Genomic DNA, 24676 nt, shown 5'->3' on the forward strand with positions numbered 1-24676 from the left:
TACAGCATTTTATTTAATTTTAACTTATATTAGCACACTTCCCACAACCTCCCTGGGAGCTGTCTGGGACTCCTCTGGATCACACACAAGTTAAGAACTATGGTTTCCAGCTATTTTGCTGACTCAATGCCAACAGAGAACACCTATTCATCATCGATGCTAATCACGTGATCTAAAATGTATGTGCTGCAAAATATTATAGAGATCAGTCATAAATAGTCACAAGAGTTGATAGTTAATTTTATTAAGGGTTCATCGATAGTTATGGACATAAAATAGTTTCTTTACAATACAACAGAAGATCAGAAGAGCATGGTAAACCACTTCAACAAAATGTTGTAGTTTGAAAAATCAATAAATAAGAGCATAAATAAACCAAATACATGTTTCTAACTTAGATATAGATTCATAAGTATAATATTGTGTCTGCATGCGTCATGAAACACCCCCATCATTTTCTGTACAAGCACAAGAGATTGGTCGCAGGTACAAGTGGAGAGTTAATATACAGAATGACTCTATGAGGCTACTAGACCGTACTGAGGAAAGGCCCGACATAAAAAACAAGGTACTCAGGAAGCACTTTTTAAAGACACACAGTGCATCTTCCAAATGGTAATATATACAAATGAAACATATACAAACTTTACACATGAACTCCTAAACACACACGCACACACATACATACACACACACGCGCACACACGCACACAGAGTAACAGATCACCATGTCTGGGAGACCCTGATTTTGTAGACTACATTTCCCATCTCTTCCTGAGGAAAAAAAAAGCACACAAAGCTCAAACACAGCATTTGTTTGGAGTTACAGTGGTTTTCAACAGCATTACATCCAAGGTTGTCATCTTTAAAGGACTGCCAATATGGTAAAGAAAAATGAACAATTTGAAATTTAAAGGCAGCTTATTATTTAACTTTTAGTAGAGCAACGCTCAATTAAAAATTAACATTAAAGTAGAAGAAAAAAATTTAACTCAAATTTTAAATTCATGATTAATTTTAAGTTAAGTTTCCTTTGGTGATAATGTCTGCATAATTTAATCATATACAGAATTTGTTAGTAATACAGACATTGATAAAGAAATGGTGTGAGTTGCAGGAGGTTTTAATATATAATCAAGAGGTCAATTTTCATAACAGTTGTTAAAAATAAAAAGCAGAAATCCTTTTAACCAAGATATGATGTTAAGTTGTCATTTCTTTAGTTGTCTTTTTACTTTTTTTTCATGTTTAGTAGGGTTTTTTTTTCATTTATAATTTTGACCCAGATCTCATGCAAACAAACAGAAAATGACATTTAAAATTATATTAACAACTTGTTACAATAATGGCAGCCCTTATCTTTCACAGTTTTCAACCTTTTATATGTTCATTCTCACATCTCTCACTTTTGAACCACAGCTGTTTGAAGGTTTGGCCATTCTCTGCCAGGCATTTTTGCATTTCCAAGTATGATGCCAGTGTTTTAAGTTTAAAAATCTAAAATCTAATGGTATCATGTCTGAAGACTCATCATTTGCAGGACTGAACAAAGTGGGACACTAAAAATCTCTCTGTTTCCCCTGATTACATTTATGCCACGTTGTTACTGCTCTACACTTCCTCCCAAAATCACAGACAGTTAGCTTGCTACAGGAATACAAAATAAATAATTCAGTAAATGGTAAGAAAAACAAAACAAAACAAAACATACTAATTCAGCAGCTGTATGGCCCTTTCCTCTTGATTTAGAAGGGTATCTCACATTGAATATGGCTCACTGTTATCATTTCAACACAGAGGTAATCGGATCCTGTACAAAATTACACCCCTTCCCCCCACACACGCACAAATAATCTTTTTTTTCGAAAGAAGAAAATAAATACAGAATACTTTCATTAACAAAACATCATCATCATCATCATTATTATAGAATAATCTGTAGAATCCTCTGAATCCTGCTTTTGATTTCCAGATTGTTCCTCTGGATCAATGAATGGCAGTTGTATAAGAGGTTGTTACAATAAATGTTGGCATAAGTAGTAAGAGTATAAATGGCATTTTCACAGATAAACAACATGAAGTGGCTCATCTTAGCCCCATACATTTTTTCTTTGTCACTGCTAAAACCAGGTCTGGTTCAGCTGCCCCGTGGAGTCCAGCTGTGGAATATGAAACCCGGATGAATTTGGAATGTTTTCTTATGGCACTTTAGCACTCAGATCAGAGAGTCCAAAAAAGTGTAGAAGTAACAAGCGGCAGCTTCTCATCAGAACTGAGTGTTTATTCACTTCTGTGACCAAAGTCAGTCCTGCTGTGTTCACTGAAGGAGACGTCCTCCATAGAATGTCAATAATCCAAATTCAATAAATACATTTGCTGTGCTTTTAAATAGCTTTTCTTCCCCTGTAGAATTAAAAGGAGGATCCAACTATAGTGTTACAACCAATAGAGTTACACTTGCATAAATCAGTCACAAGAGACATTTTTTGAAAAATGGCCCAAGACACCCTGATTTTAGTCCTTCTTATGGATCATGCACTAAAATGACAGGATACTTAATTTCCCTTAATGCAAAGCATCATTAATGCATTTATCAGCATTTATCTCCAGTTTGTAACACAATCCAACCTAAGATAATCATCATTAGAGGTGTATTTTTAGACTTAACAAAGCTCCTGTGGACATTATACTACTGTCACAGACTGAGTACACTGGAAGTCAGTTTAACCAATACAGTGAGCAAACTGACTCCCATGCATTAAATCACAAAAGTGTCTCATGAAAGTGACAGCTGCAGAAATGACAAAGCATATTTTAACAGCATAAATGTGTTTGTAACACTCTAAAATGAGCATTTTCATTTTTATGGTTATAAACCTCTCAGCATACTTTCTTTGTTGATTGAGTGTACATTTCTGTATGTTGTTTCAAATAGCTTTCACCAGACAAAAGGAACCTACATAAGAAGGAAAATAATACAATTCCCCTTTACTAATATTCCTTTAAGAGAATAATCTAACATATTCCAAAGAAATTAGTGCTGGCAAACCATCAGCACACACTGAGAAACTGACTTAAACCACAGAATTTTCATCTTACTGACAGCCTGGTCACACTTATATTTTGACACAGTCTTTTTCACTAAATACAATTAAGCTGAGGGTATTACCATTAGCACTGCCAATAGTCAAGGTCTGAAAATGTACTTGCTCATTGTTTTCATATCGCATTCTTTATTAAATGCTGATATAGAACATAGCTCAGTAAATCTAAAGCAAAGATATGTTTACTGTCCTGACTTCTGAGAAGGATGCTGCAGAGTCTAAAACGAAGGTTATATACAGTTAATGACTGGCATTTTGGTTAGTGAGACAGCTAGCCAGGTTAACTGATAATGAACCTTTGCCAGTGCATGTAATGCAATAGCATGTGAAGCAATGTTAACCTGCCAGTGATTTATATGACCAAGCCCACAGTCAGTAGAGTTTAATTATCTTTCAACAACATTTAGAGTTCCAATCATTTTCAAAGCTCCCAACTAAAGCTAAAAGTTTTCTAGTATTGTAGAAACAGTAATATACACTGATCAACCACAAGATTAAAACCACCTGTCTTACATTGTGCAGGACCCCCTTGTGTGGCCAACACAACCTTTGACTCATTGGTGTCTCTGGGGGTATCCTGTGGTGTCTGACAGCAGGAGTTTAGTTGCTAGCCCAATGTCTTGAGCTCTTGTGTTCCTTGAGCTGTTCCTTTGTGTCTGGTCAGCAATAAAGTTTAGGTGGGTGGTACGTGTCAAAGAAATATCCACATAAATACCAGGACCCAAGGTTTCCCAGCAGAACATTGTATTGTCACATCATGTATCAGTGGCTGTAATGTTGTGGTTGTTAAATGTACAATAGCACATAATCTCATTCCATCTTAGATGTTGTCTATCCCCAGAATGTCTTTCTGTCTAATTTCAAAGTTGCTCAAAGATGCAGTGTACATTTAAATTTTCTAATTTGAAAATGAAAGTCATAGTTAGCTGTCATTCTGATGTGATGGGACAAACTGCAGCACTTAAATAATAATTTTGTTCACAGAACTTTAATTAACCTCCAGGTGCCTGGAAGCCGTGGTTTAGCAGTCACTAGACTACTACTACTACTTTTAGCCCTTTGTATCTAAAATTAAGCAGTTGAGGAGATGCAAAGAAATATCTTCTGCATCTTTACCCAGCTAGAAGAAGTTCTTAACTACCAGTTTCAAATTAGATTTATTCAATCTACTTCAATTTTGGAATGTCTCGTGTAAATCTGTATCTAGCCAAAGGAAAAAGAAAGAAAAAAGAACTTAAATTAGAAAGACTAATTTAATATTTTGTTTCTATCAATAAAGTAACTAGTTGTGAGACACAATGAGATCAGTACTGCATTTAGACTCATTTCATCCTATTACATTTGGGGTTTGTGTCACGTATTAAAGCTATTAGCACTTCCATAAAAATCACTATCATCACTAAATATTGCTTCAGTCTAAATGTGTCATGTAAAAGACAAATCAACTTGAAACCAAAGAAAAACAAGGGACATGAAAATCAAACCAAAGAGGGAGAAGATTGAAGATGTTCAATCTTTGCACAGGTGGTGATATAATTACCCAGTTCATTTCTCAACAATATTAGTAACTGCTTGGTATCTTCCCTGATAATGAATCGGAGAAGTATTTTAGGAAACCTGGGTAAACAGCTCCTGTTTGCTGCTCCCTGTGGGGTCCTTGTGACCCAAGGTTAAAAGGTAAGTAAATGATCACAGGCAAAAAGAATGACAAGAACAAAAAAATACATCTTAGTTTTGTAAAACTACAGATTTTTTCCTTTAAAACATTTTACCCTTTGTCAAGAGGATTCATCCAAAAGAGATTACCCACTAATAATTGAATGAATTCTTAATTCCATTAAGAACTGATGTGGTGTGGAGATGGAGAGGAAGATGAAAGATAAGCAGTGGCTACAGCATTCTCTTCTCCAGATAGAAGTGAGAAACATTATTTTATATTACACCAGCCTGCAGTGTTCATACAGCCACCAGACCTGAACAAATTACCTGTAAGTACTAATAAGTTCATTATATGTGGGTGTAAGAGAAGATCAACTTTATTGATCCTTCTGGGGAAATTCACAATCCAGTGTGCATGTGAAGTGTGTTCATATGACACAAGAATATTATCATTGTATGTTTGTGTGTATGTAAGATTGTCCATAACCTCTGTACAGATGCATGATTGGAGGATATTAAAATATATTGCACATCAACCAAAGTTCAAGCAAAGCTCTGTGTGATCTGATCAAAACTGTTAATCCTAAGGAGTTGAGTATGGATTGAATTAACTTGTTTGTAAGTCTTTATGTCAGACTATGTAAATGAAAGCACTTCTATCTGCTCGAGGTCTCCTCTACTACCTCTCTTTAATTGCAAAATTAGAGTTTTCATGTGAATTGTACTATAGATGTGTGAAAACTGCAGATGGAGCTCGCATAGCCAAGCACTGTGTAAAGCAGCAATGAATGTCTTGTGGAACATTACAAAAAACTGTTGGATGCAGGACACTTCCTTTTTAGTCCAATGAATGGAGTTTCTGCACACTGTTATTTTAAATGAACCAAAAGGCACTCTTGTTTTTTATGCAAACTGATACATGATCCCTAAACAGTAACTGCTATCTGTCACTGACATTAACCAATAAAAACAATTTCACCACAAGGTCCATTTGTTTCACCGCATTCAATTACATCACACAATCTTCCCCACTAGGTGGACAAGAAGAACTTACAGTTCTCCGAAAAGGAAAATGTGAGGTAGCTGACACTCATTAAGTGATATTTTAGTTCAGCTTAGGTGATTCATTTTATGCATATGCACTATGGAGAAACCGTGTAGCAGTTGCACTTGTGTAGCTGTAACACAGGCATAATTGTGTCATAAAAAATGATGGCTGCTTGAATTTGCAAGAGGGACATTAGAAATGTATTCAAAAAAGGTGCTCCAGCATTGCAGTTATGCTGCAAACCACAAGTCTACAACTGTTACAGTGTACAGAACGGAGCACATCCCAATGCAACGTCACTTAAATGTTATATGATTCAAAAATTTATCACCTGCAAAATTTGCAATGACAATAAATTAATTCTATTCTAATTTGTCTATTCTCAACTACACATTTCTAATTAGCCTGCCTCCATGAACATGTTTATAAGATGACGTGTATAAACTACAACTTGATCAGTTTTGTACCTTTGGGTTGTGGGAATACAGTCAGGCCCATAAATATTTGACGCAATTTTTAGCATTTCGGATCTGTACACCATCACAATGGAATAATCAAGATGTGCTTTACGTGCAGACTTTCAGCTTAACTGGAGGGTATTTACATCCAACTCAGGTGAACGGTATAGGCATTGCATCACATTTTATATCATTTACAGTCCTGGTCGAAATTATTGGCACCCCTGGAATTTTTCCAGAAAATACACCATTTCTCCCAGATTGATTTGGCCATTACAGAACATTCCACTTCTTTGCCTTAAAATACTCTTTTGTTGCTTTCGCAGTATGCTTCAGGTCATTATCCATCTGCACTGTGAAGCATCGTCCAATGAGTTCTGAAGCATTTGGCTGAATATGAGCAGATAATATTGCTTGAAACACTTCAGAATTCATCCTGCTGCATTATTCAGCAGTTAAATCATCAATAAATAGAAGAGAACCAGTTCCAGTGGCAGCCATACACACCCACACCAATATACTACCATCACCATGCTTCATTGATGTGGTGGTCTGCTTTGGATCTTGAGCAGTTCCTTCTCTTCTCCAGACTCTCCTCTTTCCATCATTCTGTTACAAGTTGATCTTCGTCTCATCTGTCCATAGGATATTGTTCCAAAACTGTACAGGCTCTTTTCGATGTGTTTTGTCAAACTCTAATCTGGCCTTCCTGTTTTTCAGGCTCAACAATGGTTTGCACCTTGTAGTGAACCCTCTGTATTCACTCTGGTGAAATATTCTCCTAATTGTTGACTTTGACATAGATACACCTACCTCCTGGGGAGTCTTCTTGATCCAGCCAACTGCTGTGAAGGGGTTTTCTTCAGGCCTCTACTGCTGCTGTCTTCACTTCCTGCTTGTTCGTGGGGCATTTTCCCTTTTGTTTGTCTTCAGCAAGTGAAATGCAGCTTGATTGGATTCAGGTCAGGTGATTGACTTGGCCATTGCAGAACATTCCACTTCTCTGCCTTAAAATACTCTTTGGTTGCTTTCGCTGTATGTTTCGGGTCATTGTCCATCTCCACCGTGAAGCATCGTCCAATGAGTTCTAAAGCATTTGGCTGAATATGAGCAGATAATATTGCCTGAAACATTCAGAATTCATTCTGCTGCTTTTGCCAGCAGTCACATCATCAATAAATAGAAGAGAACCAGTTCAACTGGCAGCCATACATGCCTACGACATCATACCACCACCACCATGCATCACTGATGAAGTGGTCTGCTTTGGATCTTGAGCAGTTCCTTCCCTTCTCCAGACTCTTCTCTTCCCATCACTCTGGTACAAGTTGATCTTTGTCTCATCTGTCCATAGGATGCTGTTTCAGAACTTCATAGGCTCTTTTCGATGTTTTTTGGCAAACTCTAATCTGGCCTTCCAGTTTTTGAGGTTCACCAGTGGTTTACACCTTGTGGTAAACACTCTGTATTCACTCTGGTGAAATATTCTCCTAATTGTTGACTTTGACACAGATGCGCCTACCTCCTGGAGAGTCTTCTTTATCTGGTCAACTGTTGTGAAGAGGTTTTTCTTGTTTTTGTTATGTCTCTGATGGGTTTGTTTTGATTTTTCAGCCTAATGATGGCTAGCTTCACTGATAATGACTTCATATTTAAAGGAGTTGACCTCACCAGATTCCAAACGATGGAATAATGAGTGAATAACACACCTGGCCATGGGAGAGCTGAGCAGCCAATTGTCCAATTATTAAAAGGTGGAGGGTATATCTAAAATGCGTTGTAATTCTTCCATCGTTTACCTGATTTGGATGTAAATTCTCTCAAATTAAAGCTGAAAGTCTGTACTTAAAGCACATTTTGATATTTTCATTTCAAATTCATTGTGATGGTGTACAGAGCCGAAATGCTGAAAATTGTGTCTGTGTCCAAATATTTGTGGACTTGACTGTATTGTATTAAAGTGCCAGCGAAAGTAATTTTTTTCATGTATCCTTTCAAAAGGATGAAAAGGGATACATGAAGATTGGTGATCAACTAAAATCCATCTAAACAGTAATTAGAAGGTATAAAATTAGCCACAGTACTAGTACTTAACTGGCAATGGCTGTCCTAAGATCATACTATGCACAGTCTGCTACTTGGAAAAGCTAGCTCTAAAAAAACAAAAGGGAAAGTGTTTAAAACTTGGTACAGGGGTTTTCAGTGGAAATTGGCGTGCACTATGGATGGTTCCCAAACAAAAAAACCTTTCTTGCTCTTTGGCACAAAACTGCAAGATGAAACTTAGCTAAAGAACATAAAACAAAGCCTATTGAAAACTGGGAGCACATTCTCTGGTCAAGTGAGACCAGGATAAATTTGTTCATCTTAGATGGGGTCCTGGCATGAACCTGACCAGGACTACCACGTTGAATGCATAGTCCTGACAATGAAGCACAGAGGTGAGAGTGTGATGATATGTGGTTGCATGGGTACAAAGGTGTTGGGGAGATGACAGTTACACTATATTGTCAAAAGTATTAGCTCACCCATCCAAATAATCAGAATCAGGTGTTCCAATCACTTTCATGGCCATAGGTGTATAAAATCAAGCACCTAGGCATGCAGACTGCTTTTACAAACATTTGTGAAAGAATGGGTCGCTCTCAGGAGCTCAGTGAATTCCAACGTGGAACTGTGATAGGATGCCACCTGTGCAACAAATCCAGTCGTGACATTTCCTCGCTCCTAAATATTCCACAGTCGACTGTCAGCTGTATTATAAGAAAGTGGAAGTGTGTGGGAATGACAGCAACTCAGCCACCAAGTGGTAGGCCATGTAAACTGACGGAGTGGGGTCAGCGGATGCTGAGGCGCATAGTGCGAAGAGGTCGCCAACTTTCTGCAGAGTCAATCGCTACAGACCTTAAAACTTCATGTGGCCTTCAGATTAGCTCAAGAACAGTGCTTCAGCAGAGAGCATCATGGAATGGGTTTCCATGGCCGAGCAGCTGCATCCAAGCCGTACATCACCAAGTGCAATGCAAAGCGTAGGATGCAGTGGTGTAAAGCATGCTGCCACTGGACTCTAGAGCAGTGGAGACGCCTTCTCTGGAGTGACCAATCACGCTTCTCCATCTGGCAATCTGATGGACGAGTCTGGGTTTGGCAGTTGCCAGGAGAACGATACTTGTCAGACTGCATTGTGCCAAGTGTAAAGTTCAGTGGAGGGGGGATTATGGTGTGGGGTTGTTTTTCAGGAACTGGGCTTGGCCCCTTAGTTCCAGTGAAAGGAACTCTGAATGCTTCAGCATACCAAGACATTTTGGACAATTCCATGCTCCCAACTTTGTGGGAACAGTTTGGAGCTGACCCCTTCCTCTTCCAGCATGACTGTGCACCAGTGCACAAAGCAAGATCCATAAAGACATGGATGACAGAGTCTGGTGTGGATGAACTTGACTGGCCTGCACAGAGTCCTGACCTCAACCCGATAGAACACCTTTGGGATGAATTAGAGCAGAGACTGACAGCCAGGCCTTCTCGTCCAACATCAGTGTGTGACCTCACAAATGTGCTTCTGGAAGAATGGTCAAAAATTCCCATAAACACACTCCTAAACCTTGTGGACAGCCTTCCCAGAAGAGTTGAAGCTGTTATAGCTGCAAAGGATGGACCGACATCCTATTGAACCCTATGAATTAGGAATGGGATGTCATTTACATTCATATGCGAGTTAAGGCAGGTGAGCGAATGCTTTTGGCAATATATTGTATAAATAGCACCATGAACCCCTATGGATATACAAAGATACTGGATGCCAAGATGACTCTTTGTCTTCAGAGGCTTGGCAGAAGAGGAATATAGCACGATACTGATCCAAAGCACACTGCCAAAATCACAGAAGAGCTTCCAAAGAAGAAAAAGGGAAGACTACAAACTATCAAAGTCTGTCTCTGCAGAATTTTGTGCAGCACTGGTATCATCCATACTGAGGAGGATTGTATTTGTCACCAAAATAAAGGTGGACATATCAAGTACTGAAACAAAATGCTTTTTTTCAATACTGTACTGACATTTGTTGCACTGAATTCCAACTGTGGGGGGCTACATTTTTAATATAGTAAATGCAAACTGTCAGTACTTGTCAGAGCAAATACTTACTACAACTGATTAGATTTGAAGTAATGCAACTAATGTAAGCTGACACAAATTTGATTCATTTGAAATTTAGTGACATTGTGCAGGAATGTATTTTCTTCTGTACTGTAGGTATAACTAACTCTTGGTCTGTATCAACCATGAACCATTGACAGGGTGTTGGGATGTGCTACAAGTCTAATTTACAGTGGCATCATCTCAAAATTTACAAGACTTAAAGGATTTGGACTGGTCAGAATGTTTAAGAGATTCTGACAGCTCTTATCGGTTATAGTCAACTGATGCTAGTCATTGATGGGTAAAGTATTTTGGATGTTGTAAATTTAAACACACAGTTTGGAAAAGTTGTAATGCAGTGCTTCTCTGTGTATCTTAGGAGGGAGTTTATTTCACTGTTTTAGTTTGTGATGTACTCTGGGTGACTGGTTTTCCTTAACTATGAGTTGGCATGGTCTTAACCATAAGTCTAATCTGCTATATTTTCGGAATTAAACTGTTTAAAATGTGAATTACTTTGCAAAACATTTAGAAGCTAAAAGTAAAGCCTTTTCCAAGCATCTTGGGCCAGGCCTAGTTCCAGAACCAAATGATTTAAGGTGGAGCTGAAATTAGTAGGGGTGCACTAGAGCAGACAACCTAAAGTGACTGTCTTCTGTCAAGTGACTATGACCCAGTTTATTTATGTCTACAGCTGCTTTTGTCTGGATCAAACAGTGACAACGTGCCAAGACACAGAATTTTATCTAAGTGGTGACAACAAAGGTTTGTTTATGTGACCCTTTAACATTTCTTGTGGTAATTATGGTCAAAGAACCGTTTGCAGTTCTTAGCGCAATTCAGCATGATATTTACATGGTTATAAGCAAGGCAATAGTGTTTGTTACCGATCTGTATTCTGTATGTGTTTGGTATATCTGATATTCTTGTTTAGGTCACTAAACAAGAATTTCGAATCTAGTCTGTGAATAACATGATGCAGAGATGGCTTATATAAGCAATAACACTTGCAACAGCAATGAAAAAATGTATTTCAGTCAGTGAGCTTGGTATTTATGAACAGATTATGCTGGAACACAGCTGTTACAAGTTGTAAGCTAACATTTTATCCCACTATATGGACAAGTAGACTAGTTTTTTCAAGCAAACCTGCAAAGGCTCTTTTTTACTACAGTTTTCTGGCTGTTCTTGAAGACGTGGACCAAGGGGTTTAGGCAAATCTGGTGGGGTGAACTGGTTGTGCTAAACTTGAGATAGTTAGGATAACTTTAGACTGACTCATAAGATGTAGACTGTGGGTATAACTCAGTCAGCATTCTCCCTTCTCTCCCCTCTTCCACTGCCTGTTAGTTCCTCTGTGGGTGTAGGCTGTCTTGCTGTCTTTTGTCTGCTCATGAAACTCCAGACTGACTCCATGATGTTCAGATCAGGGCTCAGTGTGGGTCAGGCCATCTGTTGCAGGAAGGTTCTTTATAAGTCTAGCAGTACATCTGGGCTTGTTCTCATGCAGCAGTATTAATTTGGGACCAATCAGATGCCTCCTGATGCTGTAAGATAGATAAGAATCTAAACATCTAGAGTGCCTAAAACCTTTGCACAGTACTGTATTTATTTAGTAAAGTAGGTAGTAATTGTAATTATACTAACTTAGCACCCCCTGAAAATCTCTTCGTTCCTGACAAACCGGGATTTAACTTTTCACCTAGTACCAATGATGCTCAAGTGAAAATGATAGTGTGATGGGCCTCTGAGATCAATGCTGCTGCAAGCCAAACCACACACATCAACAATATTGAGTGAGCTGAAATATACCTAAAACCTTCAAGCAAAGAGGGCAAACAACACGGCTTTTAACCCTAGTGTAAAATTTGTTTAAGATTAGCTGCCAACAATATAATACAGTATTTTAATCAAATAATGAAACAGGATTATATTGTTGAACTCCAGTTTTAAAAAATGGAAAACAGTAAGTCTAAACTGAGTCTGAATAAAAGTTCAAGATTAGTACTAAAAACAGACAGATAGGTTAAAAGGAAAAGAACTTTGATTTGCAATAGAGCAGATTTTATGATTTTTTTTTTAATAAAATGGAGTTTTCATGTTATGTAGCGTTATCTGTATTATGTATTTGCATTTGTTTTTGTTAGGTTTGGTTTGTGTGGTTTTGATGAATGTGCATAAGATTGGAGAAAAATAAATGAATTTAGGGGGGAAAAAAAGAAAAATTGTGTTTGACCCTATAGCATATTCTCATAAGGCACTCCTTAACTTCAGTTCTTTAGTATCCCAAGCAGTGTTAGACCTCAGTTTCTGATAATTAGATGCAAATAGTACCTGTGCAAGTCCAATCTTTATTCCATACCGTGCAACTAATCTGGTGAAAACTGATTAAAAACTGAATATAAGTCTGACTCTGATGAAAATGTAAGAGAGTGTCCTTTTTAATCTGATTCCTAAACAGATTTAGGGGTATTTGTCTTGTTGCATAATGTATATGAAATTTAGGCTTGATGGAGTTTTCCCTAATATGGAGCCGTTTATCTGCTCAGTGGGATGTTCTTATTGTACTATGTAACACAGAACAATAGAAAATATTACCTTTGTTCTCTGTTTTAATATAAAAGCTGTGTTCTTGTGTTTTTTTCTTGGATAGCAGAAAGATTCCTGATTGTCTCCATGATGTACTATACTGTATTATACTGTATTATACTCATACTTATTTTATCAACAATCTGCGAGTGCTTCGTTTACACTAACTGTTATAGGCAGTTTTCCCATGACATCAGCAGTGGGGTTGGAAAATATTACTGCAAAACTGTAGATGTATTTCTGTTTAGAGCATTGTGCATATTCAAATAAAAGATTTGTATTTGGTTCCACCCTATACCTTGGTATGGACAACCATACATTTTGTGTTTTGTGTATGATATGTGTACTTGTGTTCTGCATGTCATCACTGTGTATGTCCCTAGTAGTGTCCTCATAGCCTTGTCTGAGCCTCTGGGATGTAGATCTCGATGCTGTCAGCGCTCTCAGTAGCTGAGTTTTGCCGTACAGATGCTGCCCTCTTGGCAGCCATTAGGCGCTTCCTGGCATCCTGCCGCTGTTTCTCTGAGCTCTCCAGTGAGCGTTCTCTGGCGAGAGGGGGAAGGTGGTGGGGGCCCTTGGGTGGCTTTTTCGGCACTGGAGGTGGGAGCCGCCTCTCCTGGTGGGAGAGGATGGTAAGGGGGAGGGCAGAACATTTCAGGAAAAAAAACAATAGATTTTTGTGTGTGTGCAGGATGTCCCTGTGATGCCTGTCTTTAATGCATTTTTTTGTTTCTTTGATGTGAAGATATGGTATATGTAATAACTACAGATGAGGCAAGATGGATTAGGCAGCCTGCATAAATATGTTTTTCTGACATAATGTGTTAAATAAGCAAGCTGCAGTGACTTTACATACTGTTTTACTGTTCTTAACTTGATCCCTATGTCTAAAATCTCTATCCACTATCAATATAATAATCTCTCTGTATGCGGACACCTAAAATATTTATTATACATTACAAACAAGTGCGTGCATGCGAGTGACAATTTCTACAGTCTTTTACAGGTTTTTGCATGCATGCAAGGTGGGTAATTTGGTATTATAATAGCTTTAGATAGGTAGATATTTTAGTTGATTTCATGGAAGTCTATCCTGTGGCAGGGTCTGTTCCTGCATTTATGTCATTTTATCATATTAACTATGTTGACAGCTACAACACACATAATAAAAAGCCACACATGGTGAGGTGGTGGCAGGCAGCAGAGGGAAGCATGTTCAGATGGATGGAAAGACACATGATGGATTCACGGCCTAGAAGGATCAAGGCCCTGTGGTGGTGCTGGCATTGCTGATATGCTGACTGATGCGTGGCAGTTTGCAAGCGTCTTCACTGTCAACACACACGCGCACACACACACACACACACACACACACACACACACACGCACACACACACACACACAAACACACAAGAAAGAAAAAACCAACAATGAGCGCAAATGAGGAAGCTAGCAATGTCAATATTCACAATGATGCAAAGCTCCAACAGATACTGCTGAAAGAGAGTGATGGAACAGGCAGGAGATATTTGAAAAAGATTCACAAATACACTTAAAGATTTGTAGAGCATCTGTTTCACCATAGAGAGGGTTCATGTCATGTAACACACAGTGTTTGACAATCTTAGTCTCAATCTGTCACAAATTTAGATCTCCATTTTGAGACATGCCAGACTGTGCAACAAATATCTGATCATCAATTATCAACAGTGGAAATTTTAAAAATGTGTGCAGGCCAGCAGTGAAGTGCCATCATCTTGCACTATCCATCTGCATGAGTCTCAGATTTAGGAAATAGAACAAAAAGCCAGCAATGGTCACAGTGGCACCAAAGCACTAAGCTGTAGGAACTCCATCCCATGAACCTTGAATCGTGAGTGGATAGCAAAAAGTGATAACCAAATGTTTCACCATAGGTCCCTCACTGCTGTCTTCACTATACAGAATGATATCACTAGAGGGCTAGTTTTAAATACTTCTGCTGAAAGTGGGACATTTCTCTGAGCTTATGTAAAGTCTGACGAATAAGTGTGATCTCATTAGAAGGATTTTGGCATTACAAGTCGTTTGGAACCACTCGTAATCTAAAAATCCAATCCAATAATTACTTTGCAAGTGTGATGTGGAAGCATGAAGACTGAACTGCACAAACACTCAGAATGGAGTTTCAGTGATGTAGGAGACATCTTATATCCAGCAGTTAAAGGGAGTTATTGTTTGTATTGTTTCGTTTATTTCTTTCGTCTGTAAAGCACTGAAAAGTGCTATATAAATATAATCTGATTGAACGGCAAATGATGTGACTGTTGTTTAATTCCTGCATCTACATGCTATATGTAAAGCGACTGATTTGAGTCCAAACATTAAGCCAAATATGTTAGACTGTCATCAGATCGACATCAATAAGTGTATGTCTGAAAGGGTGTTTGGGCACTCCAAAACTCACAATTTATAGTGTCCCTAAAATAAACACTCTTTGCTAATAAATATCTGAAAAACCTATTATCAACCAATTATCACACTAATTATTAAAAGGCAAACTGTCTATTGATGAAGTTCATAGTAAACTCAGGACCATATATACTATTATACTATATCAGTTTATATTCACTCACGTTAGAGTTTTAGTTCAATAAATTCTGTATCATGTGAAATCCACTCCTTCAGGCTTATATTACTTTGACTGGAACTAAAAAAGTAATCTTACCCCTTATCAGGTGGGGCATCTTCACTCAGTCCCTCTATTACACTTTCACATATTACAGAAAGAGTATCAGTTATTTTTTGTTCCAACAAATGGAGAACCCACCATATGACTCTCATGTAAATAAGATAGAAAACACTTATTATACTAACTTAGCTTGTTTCAGTTTACTCTATTTATTATAGATTTCTTTAAAATAAAATTGTTTTTTAAAAACAAGTAAAAATCATACACAAATATGCTGATTTTACCTAAAATTTAGCTCAGGAATCGTTGATTACAGTTAAGCCTGCTTGATAGTTATGTAACCAAAAAAAAAAAAAGTTCTACAGGAACCTAGTTTGCTTTGGAGAGAAGGCCAGGGTACAAAAGACTGTTTGAGTAAATTAGATTTGGAAATTGATATTACAGTTGAGCAGAACAGCAGTGAAATAAGACACTGTGCACCACAGACAAACTCACACAGAAAGTAATTTGTTGCCAAGTTCATCATTCATGAGTCACATTCACTTGAGCCATGGAATGAAAGAAATATCACCACGTTAAGCAGCCATTCAGATGATGGTGATATCCCAGGGCAACCACTGGACCTGCTGGAATACTAACGGTTTATGTGTGTACCTTTCTCTCAGGAGGATCCAAGGGTCTCCAGTTGTTGGCCCTCAGCTGGTGAAGCTCATCAAACTTGAGGCTTATGTTCTCAATTGACAGCTGAAGCATATCCCAAAAACCAGCCAGGTCTGAGGCCACCGGACGGGGATGGGCTTTGGGGTTCTGTGACAGTAAAAAAGCAGAAGAGGGGGAAGAAAGTAGTAGTAAGATGAAAGCAAGGAAGACAAAAATGGCAAAGAAAAGTTCTACACATTAGGTTAGATTCAAGTTTGTTCTTCAAGCATGATAAAGGGTGTTCCTAAAACTATATGAACATAAAATGAAGGTAGTATGGAACTATCATGAGATTAAGGAGAAAGGAATTAATAAAAAGAAGTGGCAAAAAATAAATAAATAAAAATACAGGATAACATAGAGGGTTAACATGGAAAGGAAAAAGAACAGAAGGAATATGTTTACAGACTGGAATTAGTTTGTTCAAACATACACTACATACAAAATTAAAGATAAACATTTTTGTACATTACTGATTACATGTTCTGAATGTTCCAGACTAACCAGGTTCTCCTCACACAGCTCCCTGAACTGTTGAAACTTCTGGGACATCAAAAGCTGAGCGCTTCCCACGGCACTCCTCATCTTCCCAAGAACTATGAGCATAGACACAGGGGTTAGAAGAACACTAATCTGTTACATACATCTGTTCTTAAGAAAATGCACAACTCACTGTTGATCGCCATGTGTTGATATACAATATATGAACTGTGGATGGTCTTTTGCATGCAATTATTAGTTTTCAAGGAACTTTTTTTCAGGGACTCCTACTGTTAGTGTACCACAGGTTGTTTTTCAGTCCCACAACACACCCATTTCTGAAGCGGAACTTTCTGATGACTGGGACTGTATGAGTGAACTTACAGTACTGGATGTGGCTGCTTAATCATACTCAAAAATGAAGACTATATCATGTTTTTTCAAAACTAAAATTTCTCTTAAACTTGAAATAGGTTCTGAATCTTCAAAAGAGGTCAGGAGATTTTGGACTGATATGTTAGACAAGGCTCTCCTCTAACACCATTAAACACCAAATAAGGGATTATCTTCTGAAAGAGTGGCCTTCCACTTCCAGAGACCTGAACAATGCTGTTGAAACTGTTTTGGTGTCACGTGTTGTCCCAGCACCTTACTAAGACACTTTGTGTTGATTTTTCCTTTGGAAGGTGCAATCATATAAGTCTGTGCCTAAAAAAAGCAAAAACCACTGCTAATTTAAAACTGGACTCCATCACTGGTTAAGTAGTGTCTTTACACCATGATACACCACTGCTATGTTTAAAACACTCTCTGGAAGTCCTCTTCTGTAAAGTGCATGAAGCACTTTACAGAATGTTTGCTGAATCTCTTCCACTGTGTTAAAGTTGCTCAACTTGAATTTCATTTTGGAGAGAAGGAGGAAGTCGCAGAGAGACAGTTCTGGTGAATAGAGCAGAGTGATAATTGTGTTGTCAAGACAAATAAGACTCCTGCTTTATGAACACACCATGAAAATGTTGGCACGATTCCACAGTTCAGGTCATCTGCACCGAGAGCTCTCCCAAAGGACGTTGTGGAATCTTGTGCGCTCTTTCACTGGTGTTTGGTCTCTGGGTCACAGCCCTAGCCTCTCTAATTATAAAGTAATGATCTTTAACATGAAGGCTGGATTATCCCGGACCTGTTCATTAAGATCCTTGAAGACTTTAACATGGTACGGATTCTGCAGTTCCCTGATGAATTTGCAAATGTGCACCTGCAAGTGGTCTCAAAAATGTATTTAACACCGGTCCCTATGTTGATCATGCAACATCATGTGGACTTACTGCTCCAATCTTTTGCATGCACATGACTGCACTGTACTCTGGTCATGAACACTGGAACAGACTCAGAGCTTTATGATTGTAATTTGTCTCTTGTATGTACAAAATGCAGGTACACAAGATAATATTAATGTTCTCTGACCATTTCACGTATTCTTGTGCAATATTGTCTAATTTTACATCTTCAGACCTAAAAAAAACCACTTTTCAATCTAACTGTTGGCTGCACAGGTGCTCATTGATGATAGTAACATGATGAAACACTGATATAGATGAACAGACAAACACACATGCAGACAGACATAGATAGACACACAGACAGACAGACAGACAGACACACACGTACTATCTTCAGGCAGGTCATTCTCCCGCTGGTCGAGCTCCATTTGTCGACACCAGCCCTCCATACGGTCAGTCTCAGCTTGCAGCAGCTTCAGGAACCAGTGTCCATCTCTCTGACACACAGATCGCTGCACCACCTGATATTCAATTATTCAGACTTTCACAAAGAGTAGAGACACACCTACACTAGCACTTTGTGCTTTCCATGTAATGTAACAAAACAATTAATGTGGTCTCACAGTGCATGTGTTCAGTGTTAATAGCATATCATTTACTGTATAGTGTATTTTACATTCTTTTGCAACATCAAAATTCCTTGAAGAGTTGATAAATGAAGTATCACTAAATACGATTTCAAGACTGAAATATTGCACACTTCTGATCTACAAAACCCAAAATATTCCAGGATGGACAGCAGACTTGCATTGCTTCTGTCCATACTAGGAGCATGTGTATTTCCACACATGCAAACTATAAAACATGAAAGCTACCTCTTGACAGCAAGGAGAAGATGAGACTGCACAGACTTTGCAGATCACAAAATTTACATGGCTTTTATTACAGTGTATCATTTATTTTAATGACATTACTGGTTTATGGATGATGCAAAAACTAAACTTAACAGACCATGTTCAAAGTTTGCAGTGTTGTTTTTAAAATTTATTTTAGAAGGATTTATGTACACGGTCAATTTTTGTTGACTATTTTCAAATGCATGGTATACAATCTTAAATTTCGAGATGTCTTTTGTTGTTCAAGGCCTCCAATGGCCTCCACTTCTGTAAGATATAAAGAACAAACAGTGGACTCATGGACCTTCATGAGTTGTATTACAGCATTGCATTTTGTCAGTTTTATATCATTTAAGTGCATTACCTCAAATACATTAAGATATACTGTATCTAAGAGTTTATCAAAAGTCCCCTGTGGGGTTTTACCCCGCTAGTAGAGCAATGGATCAATGTTTTTTGTGTCTACTAACTGATCAATGAAATGTCTTCAAGTTCAAACAAGTAATATAAGACATGCGGTATTAAGTGAACCTGCTAAATCTGACTAGTAGCAGTTGCGTATTCAAGTCTCACAGTAGAATCTAACAGATTTTTTGGATAAAAATACAAATACTTTATTGCTCAAGTCTTCCTTCAAGATGTGTTTTTTCTTCTTTTTTGGATATGGTAGAATAGCTCAATTATTTAAAAAAAAACAAACAATGGTGGTTCTTGGTTCTAGATTAGCAAAGTGTCAAAGTATTCTTCTTTAGCTGTTGAAACAAAAGGAACTGGTTTGAGATTTGGCACCGGCTCCAAAGAAATGCCTAAACTGCCTTGATGAAAAGGAGATATGAGTAGATATTGTGCTACAAGATGAGATATTTTGGCGGAAAAACAAATGTCAAAGTATATTTCACTGACATGTTTGGTATCACCATATTTGTGGCTTGCCAGATCTGTTACTAAACATTTCCTGATTTACAGTGATAGATGACTTAATTAGGATTAATGAATTCAAAATTGTTATGTGTGACAAACATTTTATGGCCTCCACAACAGTTCCCTGATTCTTATAGATCAGTGGTCTGCCAGTGCTGCCACTTACTGATTTATTTATGTATATGTATACACACACGCACGCACGCGCACACACACACACACACACACACACACACACACACACATAAATAAGTCAGTAATAATGTTTGTATGTTTGTCTCCCTCTGGTGATCAGAGATCTTGTGAGATGACAGTGCTAACCACTGATCCACTGTGTGGCCTGAGGCATAAGTCATTTAAGTAAGTTGTATCTGTTTAGTTTTTAGAAGATTTATGATGTTTCTCCTTTGTGTTTGCTTTTATTATAGACCACACATCATTGGACTTCCACCTGTAAGCCTGAATGGTCATACTGTGCTGTTGCCAAATAAATCAGGAAAGATTAGAAAATTGAACTGGAGCATTCTTTGCATTTCAACTAACACCCCAATGTAATCATCACTAATATCCACAATTGCCTATACAGCCCTAAGATCGACTATCAAGCAGAGACTAAACCAAATGCTGAAGGCCTTAAACTTAAAATCAGTTGAAGGAGCAATATAACAACAGCAAAATAAACTTGATAGTAAAAAAATAATAATTACCTCAATTAAGCTCCCACATACCTCCAAAATAGCAGAGCTGTTGAAACCGACATCAAGTGGGTCATCTGTTACACTGTCTATCCAGGGGTCTGGAGGGGGGAGGATGGATGGGTCAAAGCCCACATCCTCATAATCATCAGAGGCACAGGCGTGGTAATGGTTCCCTGAGCCCTGGATACTGACAGTGGAGGTGGCGGCATCACGGGAATATTGTCGAGAGATGGCACCGGATGATAAGACTTCCATGTCAGCGTCCGGGGAGTCTAGAGGCGTGTCTAGTAGGTCTGGCATGTCTAGATCTGCCTGAATAGAAATGTGAACACATCTTAATAACTGACAGAATAAGCAAACAGTTGTGTGAGTAGTGCAAGTGTTTTAAGTCATTATTTAACTGAAAGAAGCCCACACACTTCGAAATAATATTCAGTTTAAGTGATTGGGTAGAGGGTGGTGCAGTGGCTTGACACATGATCAACTCAGTCAATATTCATCACTTTAAAAAGTGAATTGAGGTGGAATGACCTGGTGAGAGAGGGCATGGTTGTCTGTTTTGCAGTGTCACCTCTGTGCTGGACAAATGAACTGTCTTAGACTATACAATCAGCTCCATAAATATTTGGACATTGACACCATTTTCAGCATTTCGGCTCTGTACACCACCAAGTGGAATTCATTTGAGGGTATTTACATCCAAACCAGGTGGATGGTGTGGGAAATACAACCTACCTTCACCTTTTTAAGGGACCAAAAGTAATAGGACAAACGAACATAATCATAAATCAAATTGTCACTATTAATATTTGGTTGCAAATCCTTTGCAGTCAGTTACAGCCTGAAGCCTGGAACCCACAGACATCACCAGACGCTGTGTTTGGTCCCTGGTGATGCTCTGCCAGGCCTCTACTGTTGCTGTCTTCACTTCTTGCTTGTTCTTTGGGCATTTTCTGCACTTAAAGTACATTCCTTCTATTTCAAATCCAATGTGGTGATATACAGAACTGAAATGCTGCAAATTGTGCCTGTCGAAATATTTACGGATTGGATTGCACCTTGCCTTTCAGCGTGTGTTTATCTTCCACATAATAAAGCAATGTATAGATCATGGATAGAAAGGTAGATAGATGATTGGCCAGAACTGAGTGGGCCGCAGGTCTCTGGGCATTTATTACTTGACTCATTTAATACTTAAATGACTCATAGACTGGGTTACTCATTAATCAGAAGACATAAAAAATAAAGCATTTTTTAAGACAAAGTACTGTACTGTAAGTATATTTTTTATATAGAAAGTGATTGCAGAGTGCACACTTCTCCCATGGTAGTAAAATTATCTACATTGTAATTAATATGTAATCAACAGAAGAGCTGATCAAAGATCGGACTAACTAATTATTCTACATTGAATGAAAATGGAACAGTCACTGAAAATCACAGGACATTTTTTCCATTCAAGAAAAGGCAGTAGTTTGTGAAAAAATAGCAAAAATGTTCTACGAACATTAACATTTTATTTGCCATGGACAAATTTTCACTGCATTTCATTAAAAATCACTTTTAAAAAAGAATTTTTGTTCACTAATGAACAATGAACTATGATTTGAGGTTAGTAACAAAGCTTACCTGTACAGCTGCTGTCACACTGTTGGAGCGCTGAAACCGGCGATATCTGATCACCAGAGGGAGACAAACAGCAAACATTTCATGTCAAGATTTTTCTCTCTCTGATCCTGGGCAACAGTTGTCAGAGTAAAGATTCATGGACTTATTTCTTCACATACTTTATCTACATTTATCATCTGATAATAAGAATAGATATTACCAGTTACACTAGGTTGTTGTTTCCCCCTCGACAATTGGTACCTTACTGTTGTGGACAGGTTTGCTTTTTCGTGTGACTCCTGAGACTTGTCTTGAAGAAACAGTACCACTAAGACAATCTAGTCCCAGATAAGGAATTGCTAGGACTAAGAGCAACTCACACAGTCTAAATTCTGGTCATGATACAAAAACCAGAAGTGGGTGGAGACTGAGGCAATTGAGAAGAACTTTCAGAGGGCCGCAAGGAAGTTCAGCAAACATTCAGATGATTTTTGAAGTTCAAGGAGGGCTTAGGATAATGTTGCTTGTTGGAAAGAGCATGCTGAGGAACTCCTGCATCCTGGATCATCTACCTGTTTTATTAATTGCTTAACTTCCTAGTTCTAGAGTAAAAACTTGTACTCCTGCGTGCTGCCTGTGTGCCATTTTGTGTGTCTTTTGGACCTCCAGTTTCATCATTATTTTGGTAAGAACTTTGGTATGATTTTGCTCCTTTAAATTTAATAAACAATTGTCAACTGTCAAAACTAGTATTTTTTTGTTAAGACTTTCAGTCAATGTAAAAATTTTGTCTTAATGATTTTTAAGAAGTCCTTCATTTGTTTAGTTTTTTCTAATTCTTTGTATGAGAGTACAGAGTAGTCCTTTCTCTCTCCATTAGCCGGTACAAAAAACTGGAAAAAGGAAGCCTGGTCTCACACCTCTAATATTGTCTTCTTACCACTGGTTTAGTTTCTATTTCAAAATGGACTTTAAGTTGTTAAGCATCTTTTAAGTTTTTAAATGATGCTTGTCATGCAACTTCACCTCCAACTCTGCTCAGTAGCAGCCTTCCCTCTTCCCCTTCTTCTTCCTCCTTTCCCTTTTCCCTCATGTGGGTGTGAGCAAAGTATGCGAGTGTGGAATGTGGACAGGTGCAGGTGACTGGATAATTACCTGAGTGAGCACTCCTGTGGCAGGGAGTAGTCCACCTACAAATCACCTATTTGCTCCACAGAAGTCAAGCTCAGACCATTACTCGATGCTGGACTGCTGAACAACCTAGTTAGTCAACCCAGGGCACTATTCTACTCTTGCTTACTTTGTGCTCCATTGCTAACCTGTTTTCCTCTGCAAGAGTTCTGTGACCCTCCCTAGCTACACCACCTGCCTCCTACTGTAGTCTCGTCTCCTGCCTTCCCAATTCCAACCTGGTTCAGCTCAGATTCACTTCTTGGATCCTCCACCTGGTTCCTGCACCTGCCAAAGCAACCATTTCTGCCATGCCACACACCTCCTCCGCATGCATTTCCTCACCCTCTCTCCCAGTCAGGCTGTCAGCTAAGTTTTACCCCACTCTCTCTTGGGTTTATAGTATCTGTATTGTGTTTTGTGCTTGTATTTCTGTTGCATATTTTCCACGTGTGTCACGTATGTGCTGTGTTGGCGTTGTAGCGTAAACCGTTGTTGACATGTCATGTGCGCTTCTTCTAATCCTGTCCTGCCCTTGACTGTACTAGCTTGGTTTATCAAGTCCTGTTTAGCTCAGCTCTTATTAAAATATCTGCTTTCGTAAGATTAAATGCACCTTGTTGTTAGTAGTTTGTGTCTCTGTTTCCCCTCGGCTTCCGTAGCTGTTTCCTGTTCTGTGTACTTTCTCCTCTGACCTTTAGTATGCTCACTCATCAGAAGCCTGTCTCATATGAATCCTAGTGATGTACGTTCCTCTTCCCTTTCACCCTTCCATGTGTTCATATATGCAGTATCAACATTGTAAATAAATTGTATATAAATAAATAATTGTATTATTTGAATTGTCAGTCAGCTGTGTCTCTGTGGTCTGCACTTGATTCTCTGACCCACTCTGTGATATTACCGCCCTATCTAGCAGAACTACTGCGACATGATAGCTCAGTTACAGCACTAAAGTTGACTAACCAGATGCTTATGATAGTTCCCAGTGCAGAAACGAGATGATCCAGTGTGAATGACTGCCCAAACTGCCTGGAACAGCTTGCTTTTGCATGTAAGAACTGGCTACACTTCAGAAACTTTAAAGTTGCTGCTAACAACCCACTTTTTCTCACTGGCATTTAATGTGAATGTAAAATTTTCAAAGCTTGTTTGTGAAGTGAGAGTAGAGGTCTGGTAGCTGAGTCAGTGGCCCAGGCAGCAATGCCTTGAAGCAAAAGACTAAAAACATAGGTTTTAAGTGTTTATTGCTGTGCAA

The 24676-nt window shown here is 38.4% G+C and overlaps 1 protein-coding gene across 5 annotated transcripts in view; it reads right to left on the reverse strand.

Moving 5' to 3' along the window:
• Nucleotides 1–228: 228 nt before the first annotated feature.
• The window catches only part of LOC111570365 (disks large-associated protein 1-like), a 163059-nt gene continuing 138611 nt past the window's right edge, over nt 229–24676 (reverse strand). For 4 of the 5 annotated variants that reach the window (XM_035949463.2, XM_035949461.2, XM_035949460.2 and 1 more), the window contains exons 10-15: nt 22270–22315; nt 20671–20952; nt 18514–18646; nt 16870–16961; nt 16321–16473; nt 229–13611 (exon numbers count right to left, since the gene is read on the reverse strand). In XM_035949463.2, coding sequence (XP_035805356.2) covers nt 13387–13611; nt 16321–16473; nt 16870–16961; nt 18514–18646; nt 20671–20952; nt 22270–22315 — 931 coding nt within the window. In that variant the 3' untranslated portion in view covers nt 229–13386. The other variant, XM_035949462.2, reaches the window with a different exon arrangement.

This window comes from Amphiprion ocellaris, chromosome 10 (assembly GCF_022539595.1).
Source record: "Amphiprion ocellaris isolate individual 3 ecotype Okinawa chromosome 10, ASM2253959v1, whole genome shotgun sequence".
Taxonomy (NCBI): domain Eukaryota; kingdom Metazoa; phylum Chordata; class Actinopteri; family Pomacentridae; genus Amphiprion; species Amphiprion ocellaris.